This window comes from Alosa alosa, chromosome 3 (genome assembly GCF_017589495.1).
Source record: "Alosa alosa isolate M-15738 ecotype Scorff River chromosome 3, AALO_Geno_1.1, whole genome shotgun sequence".
Classification (NCBI taxonomy): domain Eukaryota; kingdom Metazoa; phylum Chordata; class Actinopteri; order Clupeiformes; family Clupeidae; genus Alosa; species Alosa alosa.
In genome coordinates this window covers 5500382-5512802 of record NC_063191.1, presented here as the reverse complement: position 1 = coordinate 5512802, position 12421 = coordinate 5500382, and the positions used below count along the sequence as shown (strand labels likewise).

The window sequence follows — 12421 nt, the reverse complement described above, 5'->3', positions numbered from 1 at the left end:
CCATGCTGCTCCTTAGGTAGGTCTTAATAAGTTTGAGTTTGGAAAAAGATCGCTCAGCTGTTGCCACAGTCACAGGCAATGTCAGAAACAACATGAGAGCAGTACACACTTCCCCGAATGTGGATGTTACACTGTCATAATCTACCACCAGCATTTTGGCAAGTTGAAAAATAGATGACTTCTGTGAAATCTCTGCTTTAAAGCAAGACCTGAATGAGAGGAGTTGTGTTGGGAATGTCGGTGCAATGTCCCTGCTATAATGGTCTGACAAACGTCTTGCCTTTTCAAGCAGTTCATCATCACCTGCAAGTTGAAGGGTCAGGACGTAAAGACTCAAACACATGACAAGTTTCCCGCATACTTGCAAATCTTTGGGAGAGCTGACTGATTATGATGTCCAGAATTGCATTAAAGTATCTCTCTGCATCGGTTAAGCGCTCATCTTCCGATAGTTCGTCAAAGTGACGCTTCACTCTCCGTGCTCTAACATTTTCAAAAAAAGGAGGCAGGGCGGGGGTAGCGACGGGCCCCGGGAGGTCACGGGCCACTTGCTGCACCTACCATAGTTACGCCACTGGGTTGCCGAATAAACCGTTTGCGTACGTTTTGTCTGATTGACTGAGTTAGGTGAGGGAATGCTAAAATATTAACCAATCAGCTCCCTTCTCCTCCATATCCCTCCCTCTGTCTCTTGTTTCTAGAACGAGGAAGTGAAACTCGGGGACGGACGGTCTCTACTTAACGTCACTTCTTTATCTTTTCAGGCGTGTGGATTTGTCTGTGGAAAATGTCGAACTATAGACAACAGTGAATGTACAAATGCTTGCAAATTGACGATTGAAACAAACAGATGGGATTCAGAGATTCAGTAGATTTACCAAACGTGAAAGTGAAAGTGGCCTACACATAACACATCAACTAGAGGGAAGCGCTTATTTGGATTAGGCTGCACTGATTTTTTGAACATGGCCTCTAAACTAGAAGAGGAGTTCTCTTGTCCTGTGTGCACTGAGATCTACAAGGATCCCGTCATCCTGACCTGTACCCACAGTGTCTGCAAAGTCTGTCTGCAGCAATTCTGGGATACCAAAGGATCAAGAGAATGTCCAGTCTGCAGGAATACATCGCTGAAAGATTCCCCCCTCCCAAATCTGGCTTTAAAGAACCTGTGTGAGGCGTACTTACAAGAGAGAGATCACAAAGACATAGGCCTACTCTGCAAAGATCACAAACAAAAAGTTGAGCTCTTCTGTCAAGATGATAAGCAGCTTGTGTGTCTGGTGTGTCTGTGCTCAAAATTGCACAAGAATCACAACTTCAGTCCTACTGTGGAGGCTGCGTCTGAGATGAAGGTAAGGCCTTTGGTAGCAGTGTAGCAGTGTGTGTCAGGCCTTTGGTAGCAGTGTAGCAGGGTAGCAGTGTACTTTCTTTCTCTCTGTGGTAGACACTGCTGTTTCCTATGACTGTACACTTACAGCTCGCTGTGTAGTAATTGTGTAATTGTGTAGTATACGTAGTTTAGTATGCACATTTTTGATTATCTCAGCAGGACATGTACTGACAGAGAGAGAGAGAGAGAGAGAGAGAGAGAGATAATCATACAACTAACTAATGAATTAATTTAGAAAATAATCAACAGTTTAGTCTACTTAGAAAAAAACCCTTGAGTTCAGGATAACCATTGTCTGAACCCAGTTTGACGCTCATGCAAGATGGACTGAGGTGAAGTGGAAAACTATTCTGTAGTTAGACCAATCAAAATCTGTCATTTATGTTGGAAATGTGGACTCCCCATCCTCCTGGCTAAAGAGGAGAGGGACTGTCCGACTTGTTATTAGGACTCAGGCTCAGTTCAAAAGCGTCTATGATGATGGGGGTGCATAAGTGCCTGTGACCTGCAGTTTTCAGACCTGAAGAGGCACACAGTTAATGATGAATGATTATTACAGGTTTTTAACATGTTTATCCAGACTGTCTTTTTCATTGAATGCCTTGAAAAGTTCATGAAAGCAATGGCAACTGCATTCTGCATAATACAACAGTAGGGCCAGAGAGGGTTAAAGCGGAGGATCTTTGGTAGGGCTTCACACTAGAACAGTAACATAGCATTCTGCATATTACAACAGGAGGGCTCCACACTAGAACAGTAAAATAGCATTCTGCATATTACAACAGGAGGGCTCCACACTAGAACAGTAAAATAGCATTCTGCATATTACAACAGGAGGGCTCCACAGTAGAACAGTAACATAGCATTCTGCATATTACAACAGGAGGGCTCCACACTAGAACAGTAACATAGCATTCTGCATATTACAACAGGAGGGCTCCACACTAGAACAGTAAAATAGAATGTTGAGCAGATTAAAAGTGTATAGGGCAAGAATGGTCTTAAAACTCCAGCAAGTCTACTCAGTTCCCAAGTGTTTAGTGGTAAAGGCAGATGGATGCGAAACAGTGGTTACATGTATGTCCAACGTGTAACGTGTTGCTTGCATTCATTCAAAAATGTTCTATATTTCCCCCAAAACAGTGAAATCTGTCTGTTTCAACACCTCTCATGTTGTCTTTGCACTATTCTAAAATATAGAATTTACATGTTTTGTTTTGTTAGGATTTCATATTGCCCCAACTCTTTTGGAAACAGGGTGCATATGATGGTGCAGTGAGTGTGCACTCCAGACTAAAGTGGTCTATTCATTTCAGAGAGGGCTCAAGATCAAACTACAGACTCTGCAGAAGAAACTGAAGGATTTTGAGAAAGCTAATGTCACCTGTGAGAAAACAGCTGGGTACATTAAGGTCAGTGTGCTCTGTGGTCACGTCAACACCGCTCTGTGGAACTGCACTGTGACTGCGCAGCCTAACGTGTTGCTGCTTCACATCAAGCCTGATATACTTGAAATTACTGCATACTGCATATCAATGTAAATATACAGGTCACACAAGCAAAAGTTTAAACTTCATGTAACTGTTAAGACTATATAAATATACAACACTATATAAATATACAACACAACTACCTCTATTTTTTATATATATATATATATTTATATATATATATGTCCTATATTTCTATTTTGATATATACATGTTCTATATTTCAGTCTTGCACTTTAATTTAATGTTTATTGTCTATGGCTATGTCTATAGTATGTCTATGTCTGTATTTAAAGTATGTCTATGTCTGCATGGGAAAGTAAGAAACGAAATTTCAATTCTTTGTATGACCAGTGCATGTAAAGAAATTGACAATAAAAGCCGACTTGACTTGACTTAAACAGGGAAATTAACGTTCTAAAGAATATCTGGGTTCATTGAATTCAACATAGAATTTTAGAACCTTCAATTTAGAACGTTAGAACTTAGAACGTTCAAAAACCTACACCTTTAAGGGTTAAGGTCAGTGTGCTCTGTGGTCACGTCTAAACAGTCAGCGTGTGTGTAAACTTACACGGGTGTTTCCCATCGTTGTGTGCCGATAAAGCGTACGGTATCTGAACAGTTCAGATGGAAAGCCCTCTAATTCTACCTGACCACTTCTCTTTTAAATCAGCATTTGTATCAGGCTTCTATAGGTTTTTGCCTACAAATCAATATTTCAGTCCAGGAAGAAAGTGGCATTTAGCGGGTTTGGAAGCTTAATTATTTGATTAACGTATACCATGTGTGGAGAGCATTCACTCACCATCGTTATCTCATTTCTGATGGAGGGTTTTGCGTCTATATCTTTATTCAGTCATTTCATAGTGACTGTAGCCTGAGCCGGTCTAAATAGATAAGTGTCTAAGTGTCTGCTCGGTAAGTGCCCAAATAACATTGCAATGTGGCCGCCGAGTGGAGGGACTTGCCTAAAAGGACTTTGGTACAGCTCGAACATGCCCGCTGATTTGAGGCTACTGGAACACAAGCCAGGCTACTTGCTTCCTCCAGAAAACAGGTCTTGTTATAACCTCTCTATACACCTTCAAAGTTTAGAATACTTCAGTTTGTCTGTAGGGACACTCACTCACCACACTACCACAGAAGTGTATAAGTATACTGTAAGTATATATACTCTTTTGATCCCGGGAGGGAAATTTGGTCTCTGCATTTATCCCAATCCGTGAATTAGTGAAACACACACAGCACACAGTGAACACACAGTGAGGTGAAGCACACACTAATCCCGGCGCAGTGAGCTGCCTGCAACAACAGCGGCGCTCGGGGAGCAGTGAGGGGTTAGGTGCCTTGCTCAAGGGCACTTCAGCCGTGCCTACGGTTCGAACCGGCAACAGGTCCGAAGTGCTAACCAGTAGGCCACGGCTGCCCCAAGTGTAATTACATTTTGAACATAGTGGAATAAAATAGTGTTTCTTTCACTCTAATCCAATTTGTGCTAATGCAAAACATGGTTTTGCTCAAAATTCCACCAATTTAGGGTAATTTTGCTCTCAAACAACAGTTTGAACTTGTTTTCTGTAAATAGACCCTAGGTTGTTCTAACTCAGGAACTATCCTTTAATGGCAATTATGTTCGGCATTTAATCAATGTGATAAAGCAGATGCAATTCTATTCAGACTCAAACCCAGAACACAGAGAAGCAGATCAAGGAGGAGTTTGAGAAGCTTCACCAGTTTCTACGAGATGAAGAGGCAGCCAGGATAGCTGCACTGAGGGAGGAAGAGGAGCAGAAGAGTCAGATGATGAAGGAGAAGATTGAGAAGATGAGCAGAGAGATCTCATCTCTCACAGACACAATCAGAGCCATAGAAGAGGTGATGGGAGCTGATGATGTCACATTCCTGCAGGTAGGAGCCATCTGTTATCTATTTTAGAGGTGCGTGTGTGTTTGTGTGTGTGTGTTGTTGTTGGACAATTTAACATACAGGTGAATAACATTTGATGGGTTTTCAGCAAATATTACGGTAACCAGCCTGGAGTAGCCAGGTTACACACTTCTGGTCACACACCATTTGGGTTGGATTATGGGACATGTTTGAACTTAGCCTGAAAGTTAGTCCGAATTTATCTAATCATCTTTCGACTCTAGCAGCAGTGATTTTCTTGTGAAAGCCATCCCTAACAATTTGTTTAGTCCAAACACATCTTATTCGAAAGCATAGAGATTTCTAAATAGAGTGACTCCAGACCATATTTCCTGTCCTCACATTTTGTGGGCGGGATAGATTTGGGATGCTCCTGGATACTGTATATCTGCTATGACATTTACTGTTATGTTTCAACTTGTATGACTTATTATTTGTGGCCCTTTACTCACATGGAATTTTCTTTCATTCAGCTTCAACTGTGATCTTCAAGAGTTGTTGATGAAATGTATAGCCAATGTGGAATATGCTCTGTAAATGTACAGTAAAATCCCTGCAATCATTAGTAATGGCAGTCATGCTGGATTCACACATATAGCAAACATTATCTCCTTTGTGTACGGCAAGGTACAAATTGTAATAATAAAGACAAATATGATTTTATTTTTCCAGAGCTACAAGAGCACAGTGGAAAGGTGAGTGATCTGCCTCCTGTCTCTCTCTTCTCTGTGGTTCTGAACCCAAACCCACAGCAGCACTGACTCCTGAATGTTATTCCAGAGCCCAGCGCACACTGCAGGATCCAGAGAGGGTTTCAGGAGCTCTGATCAATGTGGCAAAGCACCTGGGCAACCTGAAGTTCAGAGTCTGGGAGAAGATGCAGGAGATTGTTCAATACAGTGAGTGTTGACTAAAACACACACACACGCACATGTGTTTGTGTGCATGTGCGTGTTTGTGCGTGCCGTGTGTGTGTATGTGTACATGTGTGTGTGTCTTTATGTATGTGTACATAAATAAAGCAAATCAGGGAACCTCCTACTCTTTGCGATAAGTGCCATGGGATCTTTAACAACCATGGTGAGTGAGGACCTCAATGTAACATTCATGCAAAGGAAAACATCTCCTGCAGTACAGTGTCCCTGCCATTGCAATAGGACATTGGGATTGATATTTGTTTGGTGACTTTTGGCCAGAGGGAAGAGTGCCTTTCTTATCCAAGTACTAACTAAGCCTGCTTAGCTTCAGTATTTCAGCAAAGTCAGGGTATCTGCTGATCTGGCTGCTGGCCAAAAACAAAAGGCGGCTCCTGGGTTGACAAATAGGCGGGGCAGAGTCTGATGATCAAGTTTAGAAAAAAAAAAAATGGCATAGTTCCAGGTCACCGGCAGCTGGACGCTAGAGGGTGACACGGGAATCAATTTTCACTCCCGTCCCATCCCGAGCTTACACAAATACTCCCGTCATATCCCGATCACGTGACAGCCCCCTCAAAAAAACTCTGTCCCGCAAAATCCCGAGAGAAAGACTCCCGAATCCCGTCCCGCTCTCTATGTTGATGTCTAAAGTTATCCGACTGTTACCCAGTAGCGTGCGGTGACCATACATTTTGGTAGGGCAGAAAGCCTTGTCTAACTTTTCTTTAATAGCCGATCATTTTGGGCTACATTAAAATTACATATTTTACAGGACTTTCCTGTAGGCTATGCTTAAATCAATTCATAGTCAGAATTGTAGATCTGCAGTAGCCTAGGCTAACCCATCAGTTAAGTTTGCACCGTTATAATCACGTTAAACCAGCGAAGCATAGCAACGTTAAAAAAAACTATTTTTTGTGTTCCGCCAGGGTTATGCGATAAATATATTGAGGAATGCGATCGTCGAGGTGCCATGCCCCTACATTGCATGACACATTAAACTCAACGAGAATCGCCAACATCAACAACAAACGTATTGTGGGTTGTAATTGGTTCTCTTTTCTAAAATGAAATGCCTCACGTCTTTGGGCGCACTCAATTTTTTGAGTCAATCTCTGGCTTCCCGCCAGCTCCCGTTTATTATTTCCTGTCCCGTCCCAATCACGTTACCAACAGTGAAATTTACTCCCGTACTGCGGGAAACCCGCGGGAATCCTGTGACCCGCAGGAGTCCCGAAAAATCGTCACCCTCTACTGGACGCACACTAAGGGTGGTCCACGGAGATGGCATACTACAGTACAGTAGGCATATTACAGACATATTTCGGACGTCGAATAGGGTGGGCAGTGGCATGATCTGCCCACCTGACCTTCTACTAACGGCGCTCTAGCTGCAGTTCCATTATCGGTCGACAGATTTACATAGACAAACAGCAGGCGCTGTTCAATTTCTTCAGGGCAGTGACGTCACTGCCCTACCAGAAATGAAATGTAACGTTACAGTAGGCCTACAACAACTATGGATATGATCGAGATCTTTGCAATCTTTTCAAAATTTCTTTGCAAATCATACAAAAACGTAACATGATTGAGTACTTTGCGACTGATTACAATAATAAACAAACAAACAACATTTTATCTACTTTTCTAGTGGATGAATCTTTAGTAGGGCTCTGCCCCTCCTGCCCAAGTGAACGAGCCACGCCTAATGTGTGTGTGAATGTCTGTTTATGCACATGTGTGCATATGGAATGGGTTAACATGACCCCTGGAGGCAAACACACACAAAAAAGTGGTCGTCCGAAGCCCTACGGTTCTCAAGATATTCACAGAAAACTCTGTTGGTGTACAGTCACTAAATGTACACATAAATTAATTTATTATATGGCCCCCCTTGAACAAAAGTCGACGAAACTTGGCTATTGGATATTGTGATTACAACACCTAATTTTTTGCTTTTTAATTTATAACTAGGTGGCGCTATACATGAAATGAGTGGTAATGGGATGGGTTGACATGGCCCCTTAAGACCAACATACAAAATAGATGGTCCTCCTAAACCCTACGGTTCTCGAGATATTCACAGAAAACTGTGTCTGCCCTACCCTCCTTTCGGGGGGTCCAGTCCAGTGGGGGGGCTACAGATCAAAATGAAAAACGATGTTCCATGCTATCCATGTGGGGCTACATGCCCACCAAGTTTCGTGTACCCCGGTCTTTCAGTGTCCCGGGAATCCTTGACAGAAAATTGGCCATACGAAAAAGAAAAAAAAAATCTGACTAAACCTACAGTATACGCTTCGCTGTGCGGCGGTCATAATAATTAACAACACTATTTATATATGACCATCATTCGCATTCTTATCACACATCACTCAATATTCAGCTCAATTGTGCGTTCTTTATCTCTGCAGCTCCTGTGATTCTGGATCCCAACACTGCAGCTGACTCTTTCATCCTGTCTGAGGATCTGACCAGTGTGACACAGAGTGATGAGCAGCAGAAGCTTCCTGATAACCCAGAGAGATTTGACTTGTATGCCTGCGTGCTGGGCTCTGAGGGCTTTAACTCAGGGACTCACTGCTGGGATGTGGAGGTTGGGGGGAACACACACTGGATCCTTGGTGTAATGACCGAGTCTGCCCAGAGGAAGGGAGAAATAAACATTGATGATGGATACTTCTACGTGGGTTGCTGTAATGGACAATATAGGTCATGCTCCACACCAGACGTGCCCTCCTCTCTGTCCGTGACCAAGAAACTGCAGAAGATCCGAGTGAAACTGGACTGGGGAAATGGACGGGTGTCATTCTCAAACCCTGACAATCACAATCATTTACACACATTCAAATGTACTTTCACTGAGAGAGTGTTTCCATACTTTTCCTCTGGCCATCCTCTGAGGATCTTACCAGTGAAGGCCACACTGAGTCTGGCCCAGCACAGGTAGAGCTGCCGCTGCTTCGGTCGCCACCCACAACATAAACATTAAGGGTGTGTTTAGGGCTGCCGCTGCTTCGGTCGTCACCCACAACATAAACATTAAGGGTGTGTTTAGGGCTGCCGCTGCTTCGGTCGTCACCCACAACATAAACATTAAGGGTGTGATTAGGGCTGCTGCTGCTTCAGTCATCATCCATAACATAAACATTAAGGGTGCGAGTTTGACAGCATATTTTGCCGATAGTGCATGCACACTGTGGTCAGAATGACCCCCCGAAGTGGGAAGAATCAAGCCAAACTACTTAATTAATAAAAGATGATAGATCAGACTTTAGCACTGGTTGCATGTGATTGGTTTATTTAATTTTCAGAATTTTCAGAGTCCACCTTGACAGCTACCTATATCACCGCCGGACTTGGGCCCTACAAGGGCCCGGCAGGATACTGAATGAAAGCTGTCATTCTTCTGTCATTGTATATCATATACTTTAATAATCTTCCTTTTTGTAATCTTCCTTAACAATAAACAAAGAGATAAACATATTTGAAAACCTAAACAAATTGTTTAATTGCACAAAAACCTCCCATGAATAGTATGCAATCTAATGATCGCCCCCACTAAACAACAAAGTTTAATGCATATAGAAACAAAATTAATTAACAGTAGTTAAATTGTGATTAAACAATTAAGTTCAATTTGGGGATTTACACCTAACACATATTCTGCACACCAGTACATAATGTCACATAACATTAGAAAAGGCACTTCCCGGCCAGTGCCAGGGGCTAGTGAAAGCCTCGGTATGAATACTGCCATCTAGTGGTGTTTATTGTGTAACTACACACTCTCTTCTCACCTGTGAGGTTACTTTACTTACTTTCTCCCTTACTTTCATTCTTAAATACTTGGTTGACCCACCTGACAACGTTACAATGTTTATCGTTTTCCTTCAAGAAATATTAGCGTGCAGAGTGAGGAGGGAACTACAGGCATAAGTTAGCTGGGAGAAAATGTCTTGGTGAACAAGCCTAAATAAGGAAGTTTAACCGTGAAAGTAGAGCCTATAAAAAGGAATAGAAAGACAAGTTTCATCAATCTTTCCTGGTTTCACAGATGCAAAGCCTGTGTGTCTGATCTGGAATGACGCTGTCGCTGTGGGGAGATTTTTTTAGAATTTAGGTGCAAGGAGACGGAATGACCCCACTACAAGACGAAGCGCCACCTTCAAGTCAAGTCAAGTCAAGTCAAGTTTATTTATATAGCACATTTCATACACAGAGGTCATTCAGTGTGCTTTACATAAACAAAACCAAACAATAATAACAAATAAAAGCATAGAAGGGCAATATAGTCAAAGAATAGTTAAAAGGTAAAGATCATGATAAAAAGAAAACATAAAACACAAGGTAAAATCATTTAAAAATAAAGAATAATTAGTAGGCAAAACAAAGGCAAAAGTAGTAAAAAAAAATAAAGACAAAGTAGAATAATTATCAAGGCAGATTCAGAATTTGTAACTTCGGCACAGTTAGCAGAAAGCATCTGAGAACAGTTTGGTCTTAAGTCAAAGATTTAAAACTGGCTACAGTTGGGCCCTTTTAATGTCATCCGAAAGTTGGTTCCACAGCTGAGCCACATAGCAGCTAAAAGTTTTGTGTTTTGACATCAGCCCTCTGAGTTTGGCAATATTTTTGAGGTGGTAGAAAGCTGATTTAGTTATCGCTTTCATGTGCACATGTGTGACACCTTCACATTAATTTAAGTGTTCCTTTACATTTATTATTGCACAGAACATTACCTTGATTTCCTATAATGTTTATGTATGAGGAATGATATTCATATGTATATCTGTGTAATATATGTATTGTCCACTGTGGTTTTGGTAAGAATGTGGGGTGTCTCTTTTAAGCCCTCGACGCCCGCGGTGCTATGACCACGCATACAAGCTTACTTAGGTGGAGTCGTCAGGTGTTTGGGGGTGGAGATTCAGCAAGTGCAGGGTGTTTGAATGCGTGGGCGCCAGTATTGTTTGCTGCAGCTACATCGATATAAAGCTAGTTCCCTTGGGTTTGAGAGCTCTTAAATCCGTCTTAAGACTGCTTTAATGGAGGAGAGGAGAGAACATTGTGCAACTGCATAGACTGTACCTCATACGCGTCTCAGCAAGAGGGGCGTGCCCGACCCCAAACTTCAACCGGCGTGTTTGCGTTGCCCGGCGTTCAACGGATCTGGTGAGATCTATCTGCGTTTGAGTATTTTTGGCGTGGTATACCACTGAATCAGCGCTTGACCTTTTGCCTTTGTTGTTGTGGATTATTTATTTTTAAGCTGCGTTTCCGACAGAGGATTATTTTCGCTGGCCTACATGTTTCCTGGTTGGAATATAAAGACCATAAGCGCGATCCTGGGAAAGACCTGAAGTTTTCCTTTAGTTTGGACTTTTAGTTTAATTTTGTGGACTGAGACAGAGGGGATTCAAGTATTGTGTGGTTGCACGGGATAATTGGTGTAATAATAATATACTGCGCTAAAGCGGCGTCATTCAATTCAACTGTTTGGTCGCTCTTTTCTTTTGTTCAAGCCCATCTGAATATTTGTTGGTTGCTGTGTGCTTTATTAACGGCAGTATACCTGCTCTTATGCATATGTGTTTGTGTAATAAGGCAAAAGTAGTTGTGACAGTATTGAAGTGTTTTGTTATTTGTCGATTACTGCTTTCATTCCCAAGAACTCCTTGTGCGTTTATAGTAACACCTGCTGTTTAAAAGGGCGAAAGGGGCTGATTGTTACAGATGGTGGCCCGTCTGGGAATGAAATGTAATTTTTGACTTTGCTTTATTGTTACTATAGTCGCGGTGAATATTGTCTGCTGTTGTTAACTTGTAATTATATCCTGTATATTGCTGAACACACAAAAAGCAATAATTGTATACACACTACACTGCTTTGCATTGAATATTAAGCACTGTTTATTACGGAAAAGGGGAGATATGTATCAAGAAAGTGGTCCAGCTCTAATTGAGCTTAGCCGAATCCCAGGGCGAAATCTCTGAGCATTCAACACGGGCTTCAACACCTGCATCAGGGCCGCGGGCCTAGTGAACCGCACCATGAACCAAGGGGGAGATGCATGGGTCACTAGAAGAAATCCTGTGGGGAAGTAACATCACTAATTAGTTCACTTTACCTATCAGACCCAGAAGAGAATGAACAAAGCATTGGAGATGAGGGAAACACATCTTACCTCACACTTCCTGCTCTCACAACCATTACCACCGACTTAGGTTCAGTCATGGACAGACTAAATACGCTGGAGACTGACTTCAGAGATTCTGTTAATAGTGCCTTGAACAGAGAAGCAGGTATATGGAGTTATGTGGGACCCGAAGTGTTGAGGTGCTTGAGCAATGCATGATAACAACACTGAAACAGTTTGAGGAAAAATTAGTGGAGTGCTTACAAAGGCGTGATGAAAAATGGAAAGCAGAAATTGAGCGGCTGAAGCGCCAGCCAGCCTTGTTTTCTCCCGAGGCCTTATCCACGCCGCGAGCTACTATTCTTCCACCTCATAGCCGCTCCACTCCTGCTCAAGTTTCCTATGGTGTTCCATTGGCACCTTGTTACTCCAGTCGCGTTCACAAACTCATGCTTCTCTTAGCGGGCAGGGGCCTGTTATGACCCGGCTATCAGTGGCATCACTCCTCTTCTCAATTAGCGTGACCACTCCTGACATGGCAGCTAGTTCTGACAG

The 12421-nt window shown here is 42.4% G+C and overlaps 1 protein-coding gene and 1 long non-coding RNA gene across 2 annotated transcripts in view; one reads left to right on the top strand and one right to left on the bottom strand.

The window, feature by feature from the left end:
- LOC125292283 overlaps positions 1-9085 on the top strand; it is a 20767-nt gene extending 11682 nt beyond the window's left edge. The window contains exons 7-12 of the mRNA XM_048239500.1: positions 923-1352; positions 2707-2802; positions 4561-4791; positions 5482-5504; positions 5590-5708; positions 8141-9085. Of these exons, the coding sequence (XP_048095457.1) occupies positions 923-1352; positions 2707-2802; positions 4561-4791; positions 5482-5504; positions 5590-5708; positions 8141-8676 (1435 nt within the window). The 3' untranslated portion in view covers positions 8677-9085. The remainder of the gene's footprint in view (positions 1-922; positions 1353-2706; positions 2803-4560; positions 4792-5481; positions 5505-5589; positions 5709-8140) is intronic.
- Positions 9086-11790: 2705 nt separating this feature from the next.
- On the bottom strand, positions 11791-12162 carry LOC125291748. The gene is made up of 3 exons (XR_007193049.1): positions 12131-12162; positions 11915-12015; positions 11791-11820 (listed from the first exon to the last, which is right to left on the bottom strand). It is a non-coding gene; the product is annotated as an uncharacterized LOC125291748 (long non-coding RNA).
- Positions 12163-12421: the final 259 nt, after the last annotated feature.